This window comes from Vespa mandarinia, chromosome 4, assembly GCF_050613455.1.
Source record: "Vespa mandarinia isolate Hongniang chromosome 4, ASM5061345v1, whole genome shotgun sequence".
Taxonomy (NCBI): domain Eukaryota; kingdom Metazoa; phylum Arthropoda; class Insecta; order Hymenoptera; family Vespidae; genus Vespa; species Vespa mandarinia.
In genome coordinates, this window is record NC_140813.1 from 10,405,687 (window position 1) to 10,426,058 (window position 20,372).

At 33.9% G+C, this 20,372-nt stretch overlaps 2 protein-coding genes across 14 annotated transcripts; one reads left to right on the top strand and one right to left on the bottom strand.

Moving 5' to 3' along the window:
• The first annotated feature begins 5 nt into the window (after window positions 1-5).
• On the top strand, window positions 6-8,299 carry Dl (dorsal). 13 transcript variants are annotated; one of them, XM_085656811.1, is made up of 13 exons: window positions 15-588; window positions 1,468-1,563; window positions 1,636-1,862; window positions 1,955-2,198; window positions 2,284-2,427; window positions 2,499-2,689; window positions 2,759-2,897; window positions 5,184-5,276; window positions 6,413-6,442; window positions 6,870-7,032; window positions 7,102-7,337; window positions 7,442-7,602; window positions 7,694-8,299. In XM_085656811.1, the coding sequence occupies exons 2-13, from the start codon at window positions 1,512-1,514 to the stop codon at window positions 7,844-7,846; spliced, it is 1,833 nt and encodes a 610-aa protein (XP_085512937.1). In that variant the 5' UTR covers window positions 15-588; window positions 1,468-1,511; the 3' UTR covers window positions 7,847-8,299. The 13 variants fall into 13 exon arrangements, with proteins under 13 accessions (XP_085512935.1, XP_085512933.1, XP_035725333.1 ...); XM_035869444.2 differs by having other exon boundaries at window positions 16-588; window positions 7,102-7,361; XM_035869446.2 differs by having other exon boundaries at window positions 16-588; window positions 2,759-2,891; window positions 7,102-7,361.
• Window positions 8,300-9,340: 1,041 nt separating this feature from the next.
• LOC118443035 (uncharacterized) lies at window positions 9,341-20,310 on the bottom strand. The gene is made up of 3 exons (XM_035869466.2): window positions 19,751-20,310; window positions 13,498-13,672; window positions 9,341-13,344 (listed from the first exon to the last, which is right to left on the bottom strand). The coding sequence occupies exons 1-3, from the start codon at window positions 19,856-19,858 to the stop codon at window positions 13,280-13,282; spliced, it is 348 nt and encodes a 115-aa protein (XP_035725359.1). The 5' UTR covers window positions 19,859-20,310; the 3' UTR covers window positions 9,341-13,279.
• Window positions 20,311-20,372: the final 62 nt, after the last annotated feature.

Sequence of the window (20,372 nt, forward strand, 5' to 3'; positions counted from 1 at the left end):
AAAACCAGCACAAGCAGTCGTACCACAAACCGTACAATGCTACAAACGTGTTTCATTAAATCCTGTTTCTATAAAAGATTTCTTAATTTATTTGTGCGGTCGACCATTTTGATTGATAATTAAAAATAATTAATACGATAAGCGATTGTATAAAGACCAATAATTGGAATTAAAAAAAAGAGGTGGGAGACAAATCACGACCTCAATTACGACAGTGTCTTAATTTGTATTGCACGTTTTCATAGTGTTTAAGTGCGTCAGAACTTAAGAAAGAGTTCTTCATTATTCGGAAAATCCTTACGGAAGAGGAGAGAAAGACGAGAGAGAGAGAGAGAGAGACACAGATAAAGGGAGAAAGAAAGAAAGACAAACAGAGACAGAGAAAAAGATATAACATTAATCTGAAAAGAGGGAAAAATTTTACGAACGAAACCGTACTTGCTCGATCTCTCTCTCTCTCTCTTTCTTTCTCTCTGTCTCTCACTTTCTCTCACACTTTCTCTCTCTCTCTCTTTCGCGCGCGTGCGAGAGAGAAAGAAAGAGGGTCTGTCGAAAGTGCCGTTTACCATGTAGAAGATTGTACTGCAGGCAAGTCTCCTCATATTGTCCTACGATAGTTTAATTATAGCCACACTGCCCGTACGGTCCTAGGCCTTCCCAAAATAATGATTGGATCAGCGTAGAGACCGAACCTCCTCCTTACTTCTTCGTCCACTCTCTCTCTTTCTCTCTCTCTCTCTCTCCCTCTCTCTCTCTCTCTCTCTCTTTCTCTCTTTCTCTCTTTCTCTTCCTACTCCTCAGTTCATTCGCTTTCCTATGGGACACTTGTACGCCGCGTTTCATCCTACGTACGTAGCGACAGTGTAATATTCCCAAGAAAAACAGCTGTCGATGATTTCTCTCACAGGGAACAGCTGGAAATTCAGTCTCGCGCGCCATTTCTTCTTCGTGTTAATACGTCCCACGGTCGTTTTCATTCGTTTCTCTTCGGGTACAACCACCAACTCAGATCCAACCAATTGATCTATTGTTTCTTCGATCCTTTTACTTGTTGTTAATTAAATACGAAATCTTAAAATTCGCGGGGATATGTTTATCAGTGTTATAGTTTTATCTTCTAACTAAAAGTTGTTAAGTTTATGTCAAAACAAAACACGAAGTGTTAACGTTGTTTTTAATGATAATTTCTATGTGATTAAAAAAAAAGTGTTGTTCCTTGCATACTTCTTTATCGCCGTAAAAATTCTGGTTTGTACTATCGTATTTTCTGTTATATTATTTTTAATCGATACGACGAAAGATCACTGAACCGAGAATTAACGAATTTCTTTTCATTATTCACGATTCTCTTTTATTTATTATTACATGAGAAACTTAAGTTTTGTTTATAGATTTATTATTAACTGCATGAAATATGATTTTAAATAATAAAGTTTGTTTATCTTTCGTTTGTTCCTTATACGTTAGATGGCTGTAATTCAAAATACTAGAACGAAAGTTTAAGAGGTATTATGGAACAATTCCATGATATAAGCGATGAAAACTTAAACATAAGTGATGTCAGTGAGTATTCATTGTCTTGTATCGTTTTAGCTGTGGATTATGTAATATACTTCAATTCATTTTCCTTTGAAGTCGAAGTCATCCAAACCACCGACCCTGGTTTTGTGGAATCTAACGGGCAGGTGGATCAAGAAATGGTCGAAATGGGTGGAGCGCGGTTGGCTCAGCCCTATGTGGAAATAGTAGAACAACCTGCAAGCAAAGCTTTGCGTTTTCGTTATGAATGCGAAGGTAGATCTGCAGGTAGTATACCTGGAGCAAACAGTTCACCAGAAAACAAAACTTTTCCTACTATAAGAGTAAGTATAAATAACAAGAACAAATATTCTACTGTTTTATTCAATTCATATAGTACATTGTTTAAGGTAAAACATAAAAATATTTCCTGCAGATAGTAGGCTATAAAGGTCGAGCTGTGGTAGTAGTATCTTGTGTAACAAAAGATCTACCATACAGACCTCACCCTCATAACCTTGTTGGAAAAGAAATATGTAAACGAGGAGTCTGTACACTTGAAATTTCATCTGAAAATATGACAGTTACCTTTGCTAATTTAGGTATTCAGTGTGTCAAAAAAAAAGACATAGAGGAGGCACTTAAAATTAGGGAAGAAATTCGTGTCGATCCTTTTAGAAGTAAGTGTTTTAAGAAACAATGTTTACATCTTAATTACTTTAAATACTATCATTATTATTTATGTTATTACTTTCATTATTATAGCTGGTTTCGAACACAAAAAACAGCCTACCAGCATTGATCTTAATGCAGTAAGACTGTGTTTCCAAGTTTTTTTAGAAGGATCGCAAAAAGGAAAATTCACTCATCCATTAACACCTGTAGTATCAGACCCTATTTTTGATAAAAGTAATTTTTATCTTTTTTAATAACTTTCGTTACAAACACAATTTTTTTGTCTTACATGTATGTCATTATAGAGGCAATGTCTGATCTTGTGATCAACAAGTTAAGTCATTGTAATGCTCCTGTTGCTGGTGGTATGGGGATGATTCTTTTATGTGAAAAAGTGGCAAAAGAAGATATTCAAATCAGATTTTTTGAAGAAAAAGATGGACACGTTACATGGGAAGGATTTGGAGATTTTCAACCATCTCAAGTACATAAGCAGGTACAAAACATTGCTTTCCTAATTATAATTTATATTTTTTTCTATTACTAAATAATTTATTATAATTAGACAGCAATCGCTTTTCGGACGCCTAGTTACTGTACACAAGAAATAGAACAACCAGTACAAGTTTATATCCAATTGAAGAGGCCATCAGACGGTGTGACAAGTGATCCATTACCATTTGAGATGTTACCATTAGGTACAGGTATGCCTGCTTTCTGGTCTTTGCGGAAAGCATTTGCTCGAAAAAAAGCAGATTATAGTACATTTGGTAAAATTTTAACAACGGAGGCTACTATGTTTCCCAATGTAGTACCAAAGGTGCCTTATAATATCGATGAATATAATAATAATGATTTTGACATAAAAAAATCAAATAATAAAATTTCTGTACTGCGTGCTCTAAATGACTTATATAATATTAAAAATACTACAAATTCTTGCAATGGAAATACTAATATTGATCAAAACAATGTAAAGAATGTTGAGAGTTTTATCAAAAATACTATTGATTATGAAAATAACGAAATATCAGTAGAGTGTAATAACATGATGAAAGGAAATATAAAAGTCAATAAATATATTACTGGTAATGATACCAGTAGAGAAAATAATACATTATCAAACGATTATAGAGAAACAGTTGATAACCAATCAGAAATTATTTCTCAAGCAAAGTTAGAATTAACAAACGATATAAAATATTTAAATAAAAACATGAGTAACTCTAAACATAAGTCTGATTGGTTTGATTATTCCGAAGTAGGAAAGTGGGTACAAAAGAGTCAAGCTTCTTTTAAAGAAAAAGAAAATACAGCTGAGATTAAAAGCGAAATGGAAGATGGTAATAAATCATTAAATGATTTGATATCGCAAGTGGAAGAGTTAGATCAAATTTACGCAGATACACATACAAAACTGTTACAAGCTGCTCTTGATCAAAATTTAGTTGAAAGATCTATAGACGTTGATGTTTGTGATAATCAAACCTATACGAGTCTTCAAATGGCTATGAAAAATCCAATAGAATTACTTGATATACCTGATGAAAGAAAATACGAAGATGTATCAACTCCAAAACAGGATGTGTGTGTGTCAGTGTCTTCTTCACCAATAGCAGCAAAAAGAGACGTAACACAAGAATTTGAAGAAAGATTACCTCCCCTACCACCTAAACGTATACGTAAAATGTCTTCAATGCCTGTTTTACCACGGCCTATATCCTCTCAACCAATAATCGAATCTTCCCCTGAAGCTCCAAATAAGAATTTACCATCTCTTCCTGGTACCTTACCCAAACAATCAAAACAAAGTCTCTTTTCGAAGCTATTTGCGAAGAAAATGAAAAAGGATAAAGATATCACTTCCAGTATACCCACAGGCAATAATAATCGTTTGTTTAATGCAAGCGAGAATACTTCATTTTTGTTAAAAAGTACTCAAGATAATTCTGCAACACAAATGTCTAGACATAGTATTGCAAGTATAACTAGTGTTAAATCTCTTACACTAGAAGGTGATGAAACACCACCTTATGGGGCTGACTTGACTGAAGCCGAGCACTATGCTCTTTATACTACTATGGCACCACATGCAACAGCGTCTGAATTCGATGAAATGTCTTTTTATTATAGTCCTGTGGAGGGAGGAAAAATATTAACAGAAGGAAAAGGATCTTAATGTTCAATAGAAAAATATTGTCTATTTTGTTTCTTTTCCTTTTTTATTCTTCTTTTTTTTCAAAGTATACTGCCATTGAAAGTGTTATATACCTTCCTCCTTATGCTATTATCGCATTAAAAATATTCAAAACGTAGCAAAAATTGTATTGTATTATTGCGATAGTATCGCATTTTGTAGCATGAAATACTTTTACGAAACATTTCTACTTTCAATGACATATTTTCATGCTATAATATAACTTTATAATCAAACAGAAATTTTTGGAAACAATTAGATTGAAAACTGTTTTTGAACCTGCATATTACTAATTTTATGTGGGCATTTGTTTATGCGGTTTAAATATTTGCATATTGCTATTTTTATAAATAAAAAAGTCGTTTTACTTATAACGACAATTTCAGACGTTGTTTGGTAATGGCATAAATCGTAAATGCCATCAATGAAACTTGTTGTTTGTTATGAAAGAAAGTAAAAACCATGTCTAGTCAAGTTTTATAGTCCTGTTGAAAATATTAAATTTGTCAGATTATTATTATCTTAATATTTATAACTTGTTATGTTTAGTACACTATTGGAATTTTTTTCTTGCTTATGTAATTTAATGTCATAATTATTTTATTGCCTATTTGAGATTTTATAAACTTTATTATATAATATGAGTATTTATAGATTTTATAGGATATTTCGTTTGTTAGTAGAAAAAATTTTAATGAACAATTTATAGGACAACAAAACATATGGGGCCTTTGTAAAAAAAGCTAAATTTTCTTATTAAAATAATCGATCATTAATATACAAAACTTTCTAGATGATCGTGATTCGTTCAGGCGAAAGAGACAAAAATTTAATAACAGCCCAAAAGCGATAGTCTTGAAACATATACAAGCAGAAGCTGAAAATAGTGAGTATTTTTCTAAAATCTATTACAATTTTAGAGCTTGTCTGGGGATGGATTGAATAACATCATTGATTTCATTCACTATCATTTAAACATGTCCAAATATCTATAGAACAACACAATGTTATATGTTTATGTAAAACTTTGTCTTCTTTCCTTTTACTATAATGTATTATTTACTACTTAATTTTTCACATAAAAAAATATTGAATGTTTCTATGTACGTGTGCACACACAAATGTATGTATAGAAAAACAAATTCTATGATCAAAGAGCCAAAGAAGCCTATTTTTTATGCTATTTGCTCGATCTATTTTATACATCTGTTAATTGTTAAAAGAAACAGAAAAATTAACAAAAATTGTGAACCACTGCAGTTTTCGCAAGCAGACTTATGTTTTTAGATATTAAACAATTCAGTGGTTGTATATCTTATTATATACTAACAATTCTGTTCCCTTTTCACTTTGAAAGAATATCATTATAGTTGCATTTAATTCCAATACAAAGGGTGATAAATCTACTTAAATAAAATCACTATACAATTGCTTGCTAACGATTTTCATAGTGAAAAGGAATTAAAGATTAAATACATACATATTTTTATGTATTAATAATCTTTCATTTTATACTTTTTTAAAAATGTATTTTATATAAGCCTTTGTACTTGTACTTTGCAATGTAAGAAGCAGTGACTTTGTGCACTTTGAAAAAAGTGTATTGTATTTTTGTATTTGCAAACAAACACATAAAATTATATAGAATGCTTAGATCATTGCATTTCTATGATAATATAAAAAATATAGTTATATTTGTGACATTGATCTTTAACATGATTTGTGACAATAAATACTTATTTCTGAAGAAATGCTTTGCTCTTACAAAATGATGCTTAAAAATTTTATATGACTTCATTATAGTAATTTTACTATATAGTCTTAAAATCAAACAACGTGCAATATTTGTATGGTGCAATTTTTATAGAATGCTTCTCTAAAAAGCGATTAAGTAAAAGAATAATATGGATAATGTGTATAAAGTGCATAATATACCTATACAGATGTATGATCACTTATAGTTAGTGGCATAAATTAAATGTTGTATATATTTATTCCATGAACCTGTTGAACATATTTCAGATCAAATACACTTATGTATAGGAAATACAGGTACGAATATTTCGTTACTTCAGTGTTTTGAGTTATAACTAATTGTGTTTAATGTATATTTGTCGTCCTTCTTGTATGGATTAGTAAAATAGTGTGCAATGTAGAGATAGAAACATGTAACCAGATTTTTCATGGAAAGATTTTCATTATCTGATACTCATTTATTTCATCATTTATGCATACTTCATTAAATTTGTTTATTATTAAGAGTTATTTTGTGAATAAGCACATTAATCCACATTGCTTGTTACTTCTGATAATAAAATTACTCCGCTGTGTATTATGCTTTGTATAGTGCTTGATCTTTTACTTAATCTTTATTTGCACAAAATTGCCACATATTTTTTTGTGATAATGCATTGCCAGTTTGTTTTATATTTTATTATTTTATAATATATGATAGCATATTAATTAAATCATATTATAGATGCTGCAGCGACTTATCAACCTATGCAGTACTTCAATATTATAAAACCAGAACCAATGGAAGCAGTACCACCATTTGGAGGTATTGTTACAACTAAAGGATCTTTTTCGTTACATTCTATGGGCACATCATCTCAACCTCAATCCAATATGCAAACACTAAGGTTTACACTTTAATACAATATTTTTATTCTTCATAATATCAAATTGATAACACTGGATTTATTTTATAGACCTCAAATATCACCAGGTAGAACTCCATCACCTATGGAATATAATCCATATACTTCACCTGTAATGCAACCACACCTGTCACCTCAATATCAACCATCAACCTCTAATGTAACACAGCAACCCTTAGTTGGAATACATGTACCACAACAATGTTCGTTTTTACAAGAAAATAATTTGCAAGATGCAGAACAATTGATAGCACTAAACAAAATCACTTCAGAACAACAAAATACTGGTTTGCAACCTATATATAATAATGGTAAAATTACTTATATATGCATGCTGTTTATACTTTTTTATATAAACTAAAAATTTCATTTTATATATTGTATTCTATAGATAATCTAGAAAAGATAGATGTGACTACTGGTTTAAGCATCGATAGCCAGCAGTATTTTAATCTGAGTTTAAATTCAGCAGATTTAGCAGAATTCCCAGTTTTTGATAATACTTTGTCCACAAATTTATTAAGTGGACTATCTATATCAGAATATACAAAGGTATATATATATACGTATAAATAAATATTACTTTACAACATTCATCTAGTAAAAACTAAATGTTAAACAAAAATTATTTTCTATAATATAGGATGGAACAAGCGAAAATGCAAATTTGGAAGCAAACTGTGTTGAAGATAACAACACCATGACCGATAGTTACACTAACTTAACAAAAAATACAATTCAAGAATTATGTAGTTTAAATGATATATATAAACCTACTAGGAGCCATGACAATTAAACAGTTCCATATTTGTTGGAAATCTACTTGTAAAAATTTGATGATATTTCTGCATGGTATGAAGTTTTGTTATGTGTATATAAATATTATCTTTTTATAATTAAAATCATGGTATTATGCAATAATATTGTAGATATTTCAAGTCTTTCTTATTTACTGATTATTACACTGATTTTAATATACTAACATAATAATGTAAAGTTTATTGATTGTGAATTCAACTATGAAAAAAAAATAATTTTTAGAAATTTTTTAATTTTCAATATATGCTCGATATCATGCATAATATATATGTGTGTGTGTGAGTGTGTGTGTGTGTGTGTGTAAAAATTATTTTAGTAATTAAAAAAAAATCTACAACTGTGATGAAATTACAATGGAAGTAAGAATTTGTACAGATACATATTTTTTTTAATCAATGTTCTTTATAACTGGAATAAAAATTGTTATGAATATATAGAAATTTGTATTACTAAAGAAAAGATAAATTTAAGAAAAGAAAATCATAGTTACATTAAAGATAAGTTACATACACATGTTATACAACGATTGATTGCAGAAAATAAATATTTTATTAAAAAAAAATAAAAGAAAAAAACACGAATAGACATGCTCAACATAATAGTACATGCAGAAATGTATGCGATGTTATCAATTACATTAAGCGTGAAAACAACTTGTAACAGTTCCAAGAAGTATAATCTATCAGTCAACATATGATTATCATTTGTCAATAACACAATTACAATCTTTTCATATATAGAAAACAAAAATTTGTTACATATAGAAAAATATTTTTATAAATATACGTATTATGATACGTAAATATATGCATACATTACACATTTTCAATTTGTTTTTTATTTTTGTATAATTTAAATAATTATATTAATAATGTGAAAAGGGTTTAGTTAAATTTTTTCGTCGAAATAAATTGCAATGTTCAATAATTTTATAAAAATCATTATAAAAAGAAATTTATACTCTGCTGTTATTGCTATATTAACTTAGAATAAATTATATCTTTCATGTTATATATGATGTAATGTATCTCAATAATGTTTTATTATATTATCATGTATATGGAAAAAAAAATGGAGATTATATATATATATAAATTTGGATTATATATACAATTATTTACCATTTTTGTATACTTGTACGTACGAATTATAAGTATACATAATCTGAGAGACGTCTTATTTTTTAATAATTAACTATCAATAATTATTGCAGTGTATTGAATTATACCTCATTTCATTTACATTGTTCAGTCTCGAAAGCAAACTTATTAACACTATCATCATAATATAGTGCAGTTTACACAAGTAGACGAGGACAATGAACGTTCTTTAAAACGTTTTATATTTAAAAATGTATATAAAAAATTATACTTACATACTATATAATTTTAAAAATATTATACGCGATGAATATTATATTGTGATATGGATTTCATATAATGATATGGAAGTAAGAAGTAATGTCCAATAATGATCGATTTATAATTTTTTTTTATTTTTCATAAATATACCGATAGAAAAATAACATCATGTAAATATTTTTTAATCTAAATGGGAAGAGATATTCTCCTTCACACACTAGTGAAGAATAAAAAGGTACATCTGTAATGTTTTTCAAAATGTATTTACTTAAAAATACAATGAAAGTTTCAAATCTGATGGAATGGGCAGAAAATGTAGTCTGTGGTGTCGGTTACTGTTACGTCGAGAGAGAGAGAGAGAGAGAGAGAGAGAGAGAGAGAGAGAGAGAGAGAGAGAGAGAGAGAGAGAGAGAGAGAGAGAGAGAGAGAGGGAGAGAGAGAGGATAGATAGATAGATAGATAGATAGAGAGAGAGAGAGAGAGAGAGAGAGATAGAAAAGGGGGAAGAGAGATGATGCGATGGTATCCTGTACAAAAGTAGTTTGAACAAGACTTATGAACACACAAACCAAATTCTTAGCCTAAGACTTCGTTTACGTTTAAATCTTAAAGATGTGTATCGTTACCAGATTTTATCTCAAAATTCTGTGTTTGTTTTTTATTTTTATTTTCTTGCTTTTTTTTCTTTTTTTCTTTTTTTGTTTATCATCTTCATGCTTACCTAACAAACGTAGGGATGTAACGGTTATCTGGGCATGTTCAGCCTGATTGATTTTAAGACCCGTTAGCACCAGTAAAGTTTAATTTTCTGAATTGCGTTGTATACTCGAGCAGAGAACAAAATGTATCGTGTATATTCTCTGGCTTCATGTAGTACATAACGCAAGTCTTTTTTTTTCTTTTTTTTTTTCCTTTTTTTCTGATCGTGTTGCAAACGGGGCTTGACATTTCATTATATTAATAAAATTAAATAGACCTATACTTATAGTGTACGTATAGTATACTATGAATGCTAAAGTACTCAGTTTTCTCTTTTCTCAGGCATTCCATACTTTAAGATAGTTCTTTGTCAACAATTAGAGACAAGGTACTATCTTGAAGCAAGCACGTGTACATTACAGTAGCAGTTTTGTGTATAAAACCGTAGTTGTGTTTTGTTAACAGAGAGAAACTGCCAGAAATGGTATGGCCCGTATATTAATAATAAAGAATCAGCCAGGCGATCTTTTACATATCGTGTGCCCCTTTGAGTGCGTTCGTGCCTCATTCCACACCTTTTTTATTCTTCTTTTCCTGTCTTTTTCTTATTGATCTTTCGTAGGTCTAGGATACAAACGCACGCACGTACGCACGCATACACACACACATAATACACACGATCGCGCTTATAATCGTGCACAAGAATATAAGCACGAAAGACACGGTCCAGTCCATCTCCTTAGGTTTCATACAGCCAATTCTTTTTCTTTCACGGTCATATGAGACACGGCAGTCTATAAAACCGCGATCATTCTTATAATTTTTTCTTCATTATTATTATTATTATTATTATTATTATTATTATTATTATTATTATTATTATTATTATTATTTATTATTATTCCCTTATTTTTATTTTATTTTTTATTTTTTTTTTTATTCAGATATTAAAACCCATTGCTACTTCACGAGAACGAATTGATTTATCCGATCTAACTGTGTTTTTATTTAACTACCTCATTCGAAAATATTTGTACATTAAAACGTGGGACATCGTCTCGCATTCAAATTATCGTTATCTTTATTTAATTATTATGCAGCTATGGTACAATGGTATCGTAACCGCAATGTCTCTTCACCCTTCTTCTTCATTTTCTTCTTCTTCTTCTTCTTCTTCTTGTTTAACAGTCTCCCAAAAAAATAAGTGACAGCATAGACGTATCTTTGTTTGCAACTGATCCACTAACTCTTAATACTAAATGTATAAGAGCATCGTCGTCGCTTTTTGACTGTCGGTGTAACTAAGTGAATCATCTTTATCAAGTATAAAGAATGATCCCTGTATTAAAGCGGCGTTTGACAGATCTTTTTTTTTGCGGCTACATATTAATAATGTGTCACCGTTAAGATACCGATCGTAATGAATGAAAAGGAATCACTAGGAATACCCCATCACTTGTTCTCTGCGACAGTCAACGAGAATCACTGCTATGAGTAGCCCACGACAATGAAATCGAAGTAAAACCACAGTACACAAAAATACAATTGAATACGTTCAAATGAGAGAGAGAGAGAGAGAGAGAGAGAGAGAGAGAGAGAGAGAGAGAGAGAGAGAGAGAGAGAGAGAGAGAGAGAGAGAGAGAGAGAGAGAGAGAGAGAGAGAGAGAGAGAGAGAGAGAGAGAGAGAGAGAGAGAGAAAGAGAGAGAACACTGGAATAGGGAGAGTTATCGGATCTTCTATGCTATCGAATACACGTCGTCTTAGCAATAATAAAATACCTTTTAAGATTTCATAGATTTGCCTACTACACGTTATATTCCCTCTATTTCAAAATTAACTGTGAGAAGAAATAATATAAATATAGAATTGATTTTTTCTTTTTCTTTCTTTTTCTTTCTTTTTTTTACGTGTTTCCATAAGAATAGAATAGAATAGATTACATCCAACAGAAATGGAACAACGATGGAGCGCAGTAGCAGTAGCATCAGCAGCAGAGCAGCCTTTGTGAGCTTCGGCGATCGGATATATAAATGCTCTCCCTACTCGCTATGCCCAAGTCTAAAGAGTAACAACCTCCCCGCATTACGTTACGTTACATTACGTTAGATAATATTATCGTTAATAATAAAATGTTTTCTTACTTCATAACTTTATACATACTATGTATAATTATTATGCAATGTTTAAGTCACACATTACTCATCCATACTACCTGGCGCGAACATTGCATTTACATAACCTTAATATGCCTGTCTCATTATTAAACAGGAGCACGAAGCGGTGGGGTTTTATATTTTTGTTTTTATTTTTTATTATTATTATTATAGTTTATTTACGAATTTGTCTAGTATATATGCGTCCGAATGTCGAGAGATGTCCGTACGATTTGTATCATTGTTCATTTTTCTTTGTTTTAATTTCTGTTTTTACCTTTAAGTTATGTTTCATTTAATTTCGTTCTGTTTCGTTTGTCTTTTATGTACGCGTTCTCATGCACCACTTAATTTTTTTCTCTGCGAGCCTCGCGCTCCTGCGAAGACACTGCTATTACACGTATCGGTTGAAAAGAAAAACTCAATCACACGCACTAGGTGAGAGACATTCGTCGAACTATAAACTTAAATTTGATTTCAAATGTAAAAAAAAATCAACGCCCACAAATGTCCATTTTACACTATTTAAATACAATAGTTTTTTTTTTACTTTTCTTATATATTCTTAAATAAGTTTTCGATAAAAAAACTGTCCCTCGCAGAAAGCCAGATGACGGCAAATACCAGTTTAGTAGGTGGTTCATATTAAAGCGGTATATTCATCTCGAGGACAAGCAGTAGCCATTGAATATACCAGATTTTGTTGGTATATTAAGGGGCCTAAGAGAGACATACATACATCCATATATATATATATATACATATATATACATATATATATACATATATATATACACAAACACTAATATATACGTATATATTATGTGTATGTATATCGGATTTATTATTCGGTTTTAATGCCGTCCTCAGGACAAATGTACAATTTTCGTGCGAACGACCTAACAGTATTTGGTTACGGCTAGAAGATACCAGAATTGCGAAGAGCCAAGACAGTAGAAAAACGCGACTGCATTAATATAATGCGTCAGCCCGACACAACTCCGGTGAGGTGGTAATTTTTATTTCGTAGCTCAGGAGGATGATCCAACGATATGGATTTGGGCACGATCGATATCAACATTGCTACCAACCACTCAATATGAGAGTAAGTGTTTGCTGAGAAGACTGCCGAAGATCGACGATGATGCCACGTGCCTTCCTCCCGTTTTACTTACATATTGTTCTCCCTCTTTTCATTATGCGTCCTCCTCTTCATCTTCCACCTCTTCACCTTCACCTTCCGCTTCATCCTCTTCCTCTTCTGTATAAAAATATTTTAATGTTAATTACCGATTCCTAATAATTTTCAGATCATATATAACATGCACACGCAAGTGAGCGCATATATAATATATATATGTATATATGTATGAATGCATATTGAATTAAATTGTTATTTTTATCTCTCACTAACCTTCTCCTTCTTCTAAATCTTCTTCGCCTTCCGGTATATCGTCCTCTTCATCATCTTCTTCACCATCTCCGTCTACTTCTTCTTCTTCTTCAACCTCCTCCTCAATTTCCTCCTCTTCTACTTCTCCATCTCCATTTTCCTCTTTTTTCTGCTTCTTTGCTTCATCGTTTTTCTCCTGCAATTAATTATATGAATAATCAAAATACATTATATATATATATATATATATATGAGAGAGAGAGAGAGAGAGAGAGAGAGAAAAGAATGGAAATTTACTCAGTTTTATTGGCTCTATATGCGTAAACTACATCAATGCAATCGATAACAAAATATGGCGGGAAAAAATACATGTTCGACAACCATGCCGATTTTATTAAAAATCTCCATTTGTAAGCAATAAAATGAAGTTATAAGAAATTTTATTAGAAAATATACAATCTTCATCATATTCATCGTATTATAAATGGAATTGTGTTAAGTATAAAGTATATAAAAATTCAAACTAATAAACAAAAAGATAAAGAAAAAAAAACAATTAAAAAGAAACGAGTTTATCGTTATTAGTCACTAAATTAAAAAAAATACTTAGTGACTTCCGATTACATCTGACAAGTAAAGATAATATAAGTAGGACAAGAAAAAATATGTAAGATTTGCATTTTGCATAAATTTCGGATAATCTAAAGAAAATTTTATAACTTACATAAGTCGTTCTACTTACAATAAAAAAAAAAAAAAAAAGAATTTTTAAAAGTTATTAGAAATATAAAATTAATTTTTAATATACATTGCTTATCAAAAACACGAATCGAGAATGTCTCAATCGAAATTTCAAATTTATAGGAATATCTGGCATAAATGATGAATTAAAAATATGAGACCCATCAGGGTGTATGAAGGCACCTTGTTTGTTACGCTCTTGAACGTCCCTGAATTTACTAACAGCGTATCCGCGCACGCTCATGTATCGGTAATAGTCAGAAAGAGAGAACAGATGGAAGAGACGCGTAGACCAATGAAAAAGTTTGTAACGTCGAACATCGTGATAACGGAGAGCGACGATTGGCTGATGAAAACGAAGCGACGCACTCGCAGTTTATATGTTAAGAGAACCATCACCGCCGTGTTCGGATTGCGTGAAGAAGTTTCGCCGAAGTATAAGAGGGGAAAAAACCAACGAGAATATAGCGTGCCTATTGCCGACCGGCTATCTCATTCTAACAGCACCTTGTCTTTACTCAAATCAAAACGGAAAGTTGCGGTTTTAAATCACGCAGATAAATATTTTGCCGAAGAACATTCAACTCGAATCGATGACGAATCATTACAAGAGAAACATTTATTAATTCTATACGAGAAATGTTTATACAATTTATATATGATTTTAATTATATAAAAATATTCTTTATTCTCTAAAAAAAAAAAAAATTGAAAAAAGTAACGACAAGTAAAGAAATCAATCGAATGGTACAACGAATATTTTCATGGAAAAAAGAAAAAAAAAAAAGAAGAAAAAAGAGAAAAGAATTCCATTGTCTTTAATTGCTCGTAATGATACGGTCATGTTTCTTCGAAAGTGAGCAGATTATGTATACAGATTCGTAAAGAATGAGTATACATAGGTAGTCTCGTTAACTTTGAGCGAGTTTCCATAAAACGTCGCTAGCGGCAATGACGACGACGACGGACGCGACTAACGACGCGCGCGCGCAAAACAGTCGTGCTTTCGCGCAATGTGATACGCTCCCGTTATCCGAAGACGAACGCGCACGATTACCTATCGGTAGCGCTAAACAATCACGAGGTCTTGCCAGATAACCCAAGTCGTGCATAATCTATCGTACCGGGTCTACTCTTTGATCGTTTTTCTCCTACATTTCTTAAGAGAAACTAACGACGAATGAATAGCGTTACGTAATTAATTCGAGACGTACATGTTATTACGGCTGAACCGAAAAATGCAAGGAAAACTCGTTCAAATGTGGATTCGTCACGTAATCTTTTTTTTACTTTCAATTGCATCCATCTTCTAAAGGAACCGTTTATTAATTATGGTCAAGGTCGGAGAGGCAAGATGTTATTAATAAATATATAATATCAGAGAAAATATGAGAAACGAATGAAGCAATAAATGTATGTATATATATACTCATATATATATACATATATATATTGTATATAGTACATATATATATATGCTCTATTGTGAAAGATTAATGAGAGACAACTATAAGGTATTGTATAAATATAATAAGAATAACTCGAACGTTTCAAGAATATATATATTATTATACATTCGACAGAATATCCATTAAAGTAAACAATTCTTTAGCAAGCAAAACTAATCGTAATATCTAGTTACGATGAGCCACGTAATGGAATAATTTGTATTTGTGTCGCAGCAGCAAGCGTACGATCGAAATTTAAGGTGGGATTCTCAATGCTACGATGATAACCACATAAAACGGATAGTTTATTTTTAGGCTCGACTGACCATCGATTCACAAACGTTTCCTATCGTGAAAAAAGAATGAGAGAAAAAGAAAAAGAGAAAGAGAGAGAGAGAGAGAGAGAGAGAGACGTTCTTTCTTTTCCCGCCACAAAAATAATATAAGAATATTCACATTTTTTCGAGAAAGATCTTCAACTTCGCATTGCTCTCTTCCTCTCTCCCTCTCCTACATAGAACGACCTTTCGTATTTGGCGCGTCTTTAAAAGAGTCAATAAGGCGTAATATCGATCGTTGGCAATATTGTTATATTTTCAGATCGTGAATAATAATAATTATAATAATGAATCTATTTGTACATATGATAAAAAAAAAAAAAAAAAAAACATTTACAAAGATAAAATTAACTTTTTTATCATTCTTATATCCAAAAGCAATATAAAAAAAAAAATTAAAAGAAAAAACAAATAAAAATAATGACTATTCAAATAAATATTAATAGATTGATACTTTGTACACACCAACCGATGAGACATAATCGAACAGGCAAAAGTTATTTCGAAAAGAATTAGAAGAATTGATAACGATCATATTAACCCGATTATAGAATTACGAATGGTACCGAAGAAAGATACGCGATAAGTTCAACGAAGAAGAAAAATTCTTCCGTCTTTCTCTCTCTCTCTCTCTCTCTCTCTCTCTCTCTGTTTTTTTCCCCCAGAAAATCATACGAGACGCACGGAATCGACCTCGAAGCGAGTCGGCGCGGCGTTCGGCGGTGGTTCAGAAGCGTAGGCTCAAAGCATCGGCCCCGCGCGCGAGCGTGCCGCTTCCACGTGACGTACACGACGGCAGTGGCGGTGGCGGCAGCGGGCGCACCGACGCGACGCTAAGCGCTACCTTCGCCTCCCTCTCGTGCCAGAGTTCACAATCAAGTATGAACAATTTGGAGGAAGGCGCGACGAACATATACAAGAAAAAGAGAAAGAAAGGGGGAAAAAAAGACAAGATGGAAAGAGGGTGTGGAGAGAGAGAGGGAGAGAGGGAGGGAAAGAGAGAGAGAAAGAGAGAAAAACTCTCCGAAGTATATTTTCGCGCCTGAATGAAATAAGGGGAGGATGTACGTTATTTTCCAAAGCTTCAGTAGACGAAAGACGAAAGTAGTGTATTGCGATCAATTAACCGTTCTAAAAATAACATTCAAGTCCGATAGAGATAAGGAAAGAGATTTTTAAGACAAAAAAAAAAATTATCACACCGATGTTTTCTCGAAAGTTCATATAACGATGTCGCCGTCTTCTTCAGCGTTATTCGTCGACGTCGTCTAGTTGCTGGCACGGTTACTTCGCGAAAGAGAGACAGGGAGACAAGAGAAACACACGGGGGTATTATAATGCACGGCTTTGCCGCTAGTCGCGCGCGCGTGGGGTTTTCATTGGCGAGGGAAAAAGGACGCGGCGAATGTTAGATATTACGAAGAGATGTGTACAAGCAAGCTAGAGCGCGACGCGTGTGCGTAGTCTATTCTCTCTATCTCTCTCATTCGTTCACTCTTTGCGTGACTTGAGAGTATCTGTGTGTATAGGTTTGAGAGAAAAGAAAGAATGAAAGAGACACGAATAGAGATACAGAGAAATCCCTTGGCGCGATATTTATACAATTAAAACTGTAAACAATTTCAAAGAAACGTGTCGGTCAAAGGGATATATAAGCGTTGCCCTATCGATCGGTCCTTATTCGCCGGACACGATTAACCCGCTTACGGCGAATTATCGATCAATTACGACAGCGAGAGGGAGGGAGAAAGAACGTGAGAATGACGAGCAGTAGGCGGAGGGAGAATGATAGAAAGAGAGAACAGCCAAGCTACGTTAAGGTAGGAGGGGAGTGGCACGGAAGAAGAAAGAAGACAAACGGATAGAGAACGAAAGCGAGAAAGACAGAGAAACGAACGCGGGCTTGGTTTCGGGCGCCATAATGGGAGACTTCGAGAAGGTGGCGTCGTCGTCGTCGTCGTCGTCAGATGGGAAGAAAAAAAATGTGCACACTTTTATATTATATCTTAAGCGATGAGAATAATAGAGGAAATTGCGTAGTCAATAAAGGAAAAGTTACACATAGAAAGGAATGAGACATTCGAGATAAGAAAAAAAACCGCGTTCTATCTCGAAGCGTCGATGATGGGCAACGTAGATCCGTCAACGAATGTGGCTAGATAAAGAGGAAGGAAAGAAGGGGGAGGGGGAAGCACATGGCACTATAAGCACCGTCGTCGAAACGTAGAATAATGTGTCTTAAAAATTATGATTAAAATAGTGGTACGATGAAAGAAAAAAAGAATAAAATATAAAAAATATGTACTTTTATCGAATATTACGAGAATGAAAGAAGGGACAGATAAATAAATAAATAAATATATATATATATATATAAAGAGAGAGAGAGAGAGAGAGAGAGAGAGAGAGAGAGAGAGAGAGAGAGAGAGAAAACAGAAGTAATCAGCTCGGTGGCGTACTCGTGGCGGCCACGCGACATTACAATGGCGTCTCTTATCTCGATTTATGTTTTTAGCATTAATTTTCTAAAAGGGAAAACATGGAGGCAAGTTTTTCCATTAATTAAAAATGTCGACGATGATGAAAAGTTCAATCGCGTATTATGAAATCGTAATGAAAAAATGAACTTTATCATAGAAAGTAGATAGAGAGAAAAATGCCGGCCGGCATTATGCATCTTCAGTTGCGCGCCACTACCGCCACCGTCGTAGCGGCTACCGCCACCACCGCTTATATCGTCGCCGCCGCCAGAGGCTACCGATATTGTCGACATAGTCATCGTCATCATTCACCATCATCGTGTCCGTCTTCTCGTCATTTCGTTTCGCGTACACATGCTTTTTAACTGGTGCGCGGGCGCGTGCGCTCGCGCACACAATCATAATATATACATACACGCGACATACGTATGTACATATATGTAATAATCAAAATATAAATATACATATATTAAATACGTATGTGTATATATACATGCGTATGTGTGTGGGAGAAGGCGGGCGGCGCGTGCGCGTATGTGTGTGTGCGCGCATATAGAGAACGATAAACGAAGATACGGCGCGCGAGATCACGGAACGTAAGAAAGCTTGGCGGGCGACGAGAGAGAGAGAGAGAGGGGGGAGGGAGATAGAGAGAGAGAGACAGAGAAGAGAGATAGAATAAGCAGAGTGAGAGGCTACGCTTCGCGTACGCGCACGTAAAGCTTGTGAACGTGGAGAGGGAGAGAAACGGACGCAGGAGCGGGAGAATAAGGCGGCACGCGCGCACGACCCTCGACTATATCCGCGATATGCATGCACGTAAGGATTCGTAGGCAAAAAGAAGATAGCAAGGAAGGTGTTTAGCTTGCCTGTTCCCTTGCTCATTTTCGTAGCTTCTTGTACGCGAAAGAGAATGGATGGGATGGATAGATAGGATTTAGATGCATGAATGCATGCAAGCATGCACGGATGGATGGATGGATACTGGATAGCTAGATGGATGGATGGTTGGATGGACGAACGAACGTACGGTCGGACGGACGGACGTAAAAGCATCGTCGCGGTGACGCGCGAGAGGAATCTAAAGAACCATCACAGGTGTTCGTAGTCTCTTTTATAAGATTTCGCGAGATTGATGGTAGAGAGAAAAAAACGAGTGCTCTCATTTGGACAGATTAAACGAGAGAGAGAAAGAGAGAGAGAGAGAGCGAGAGAGAAAGAGAGAGAGAGCGAGAAAGAGAGGAGGAAAATAACGTAAGACACTTACTTCGGCCGGCCTCTTGATTCCCTTGATCTCACACTTAGCGTCCGCCGAAGCCTTGTCGTTTTCTGCCACCTTCTCTACAGCGACCTCGTTGTTTTCCTTGGTACTCATGATGATAGATCGTACTATATGTGATTCGTCTTCACTTCGAATCCCGAGATGCCTCTGCTTGCTTGCTTGCGTGTCCGCTTACGGAACGGCAAGAGAAAAAAAAAGATAGATGGTACGTAACGCGTTAAACGAAACGCTCAATCCTCGCGCGGCGTCGGTTTCCGGCGAAATGCCCGAGAGAGCAGCGTCGTCAGGCGAAGAACAGGGACGGGGGAAGGGAAGACCACGAACCTGGAGGGAGGGAAGAGCGAGTGAGAAAGAATGGAGAGGGGAACGGAGTTAGAGAGAGGGAAAAGAGAGAGAGAGAAAGAGATAAAGAGAAAGAGAGAAGAGTAATAGCGAGCGGTAAAAAGAGGGGGAAGAGGCGGGTGCGAGACAGAGCCGAACCAGTCAGAAGTTAGAGAGAACCGTGTTCCGAGGACCGTGGTGGCGCGAATAGCGCGAAGCGGACTACTACCCGGTCTCTGCTCGCTCTAGTACATCCAACCTGGCTTTGTTCAAAAATGAAGATGGC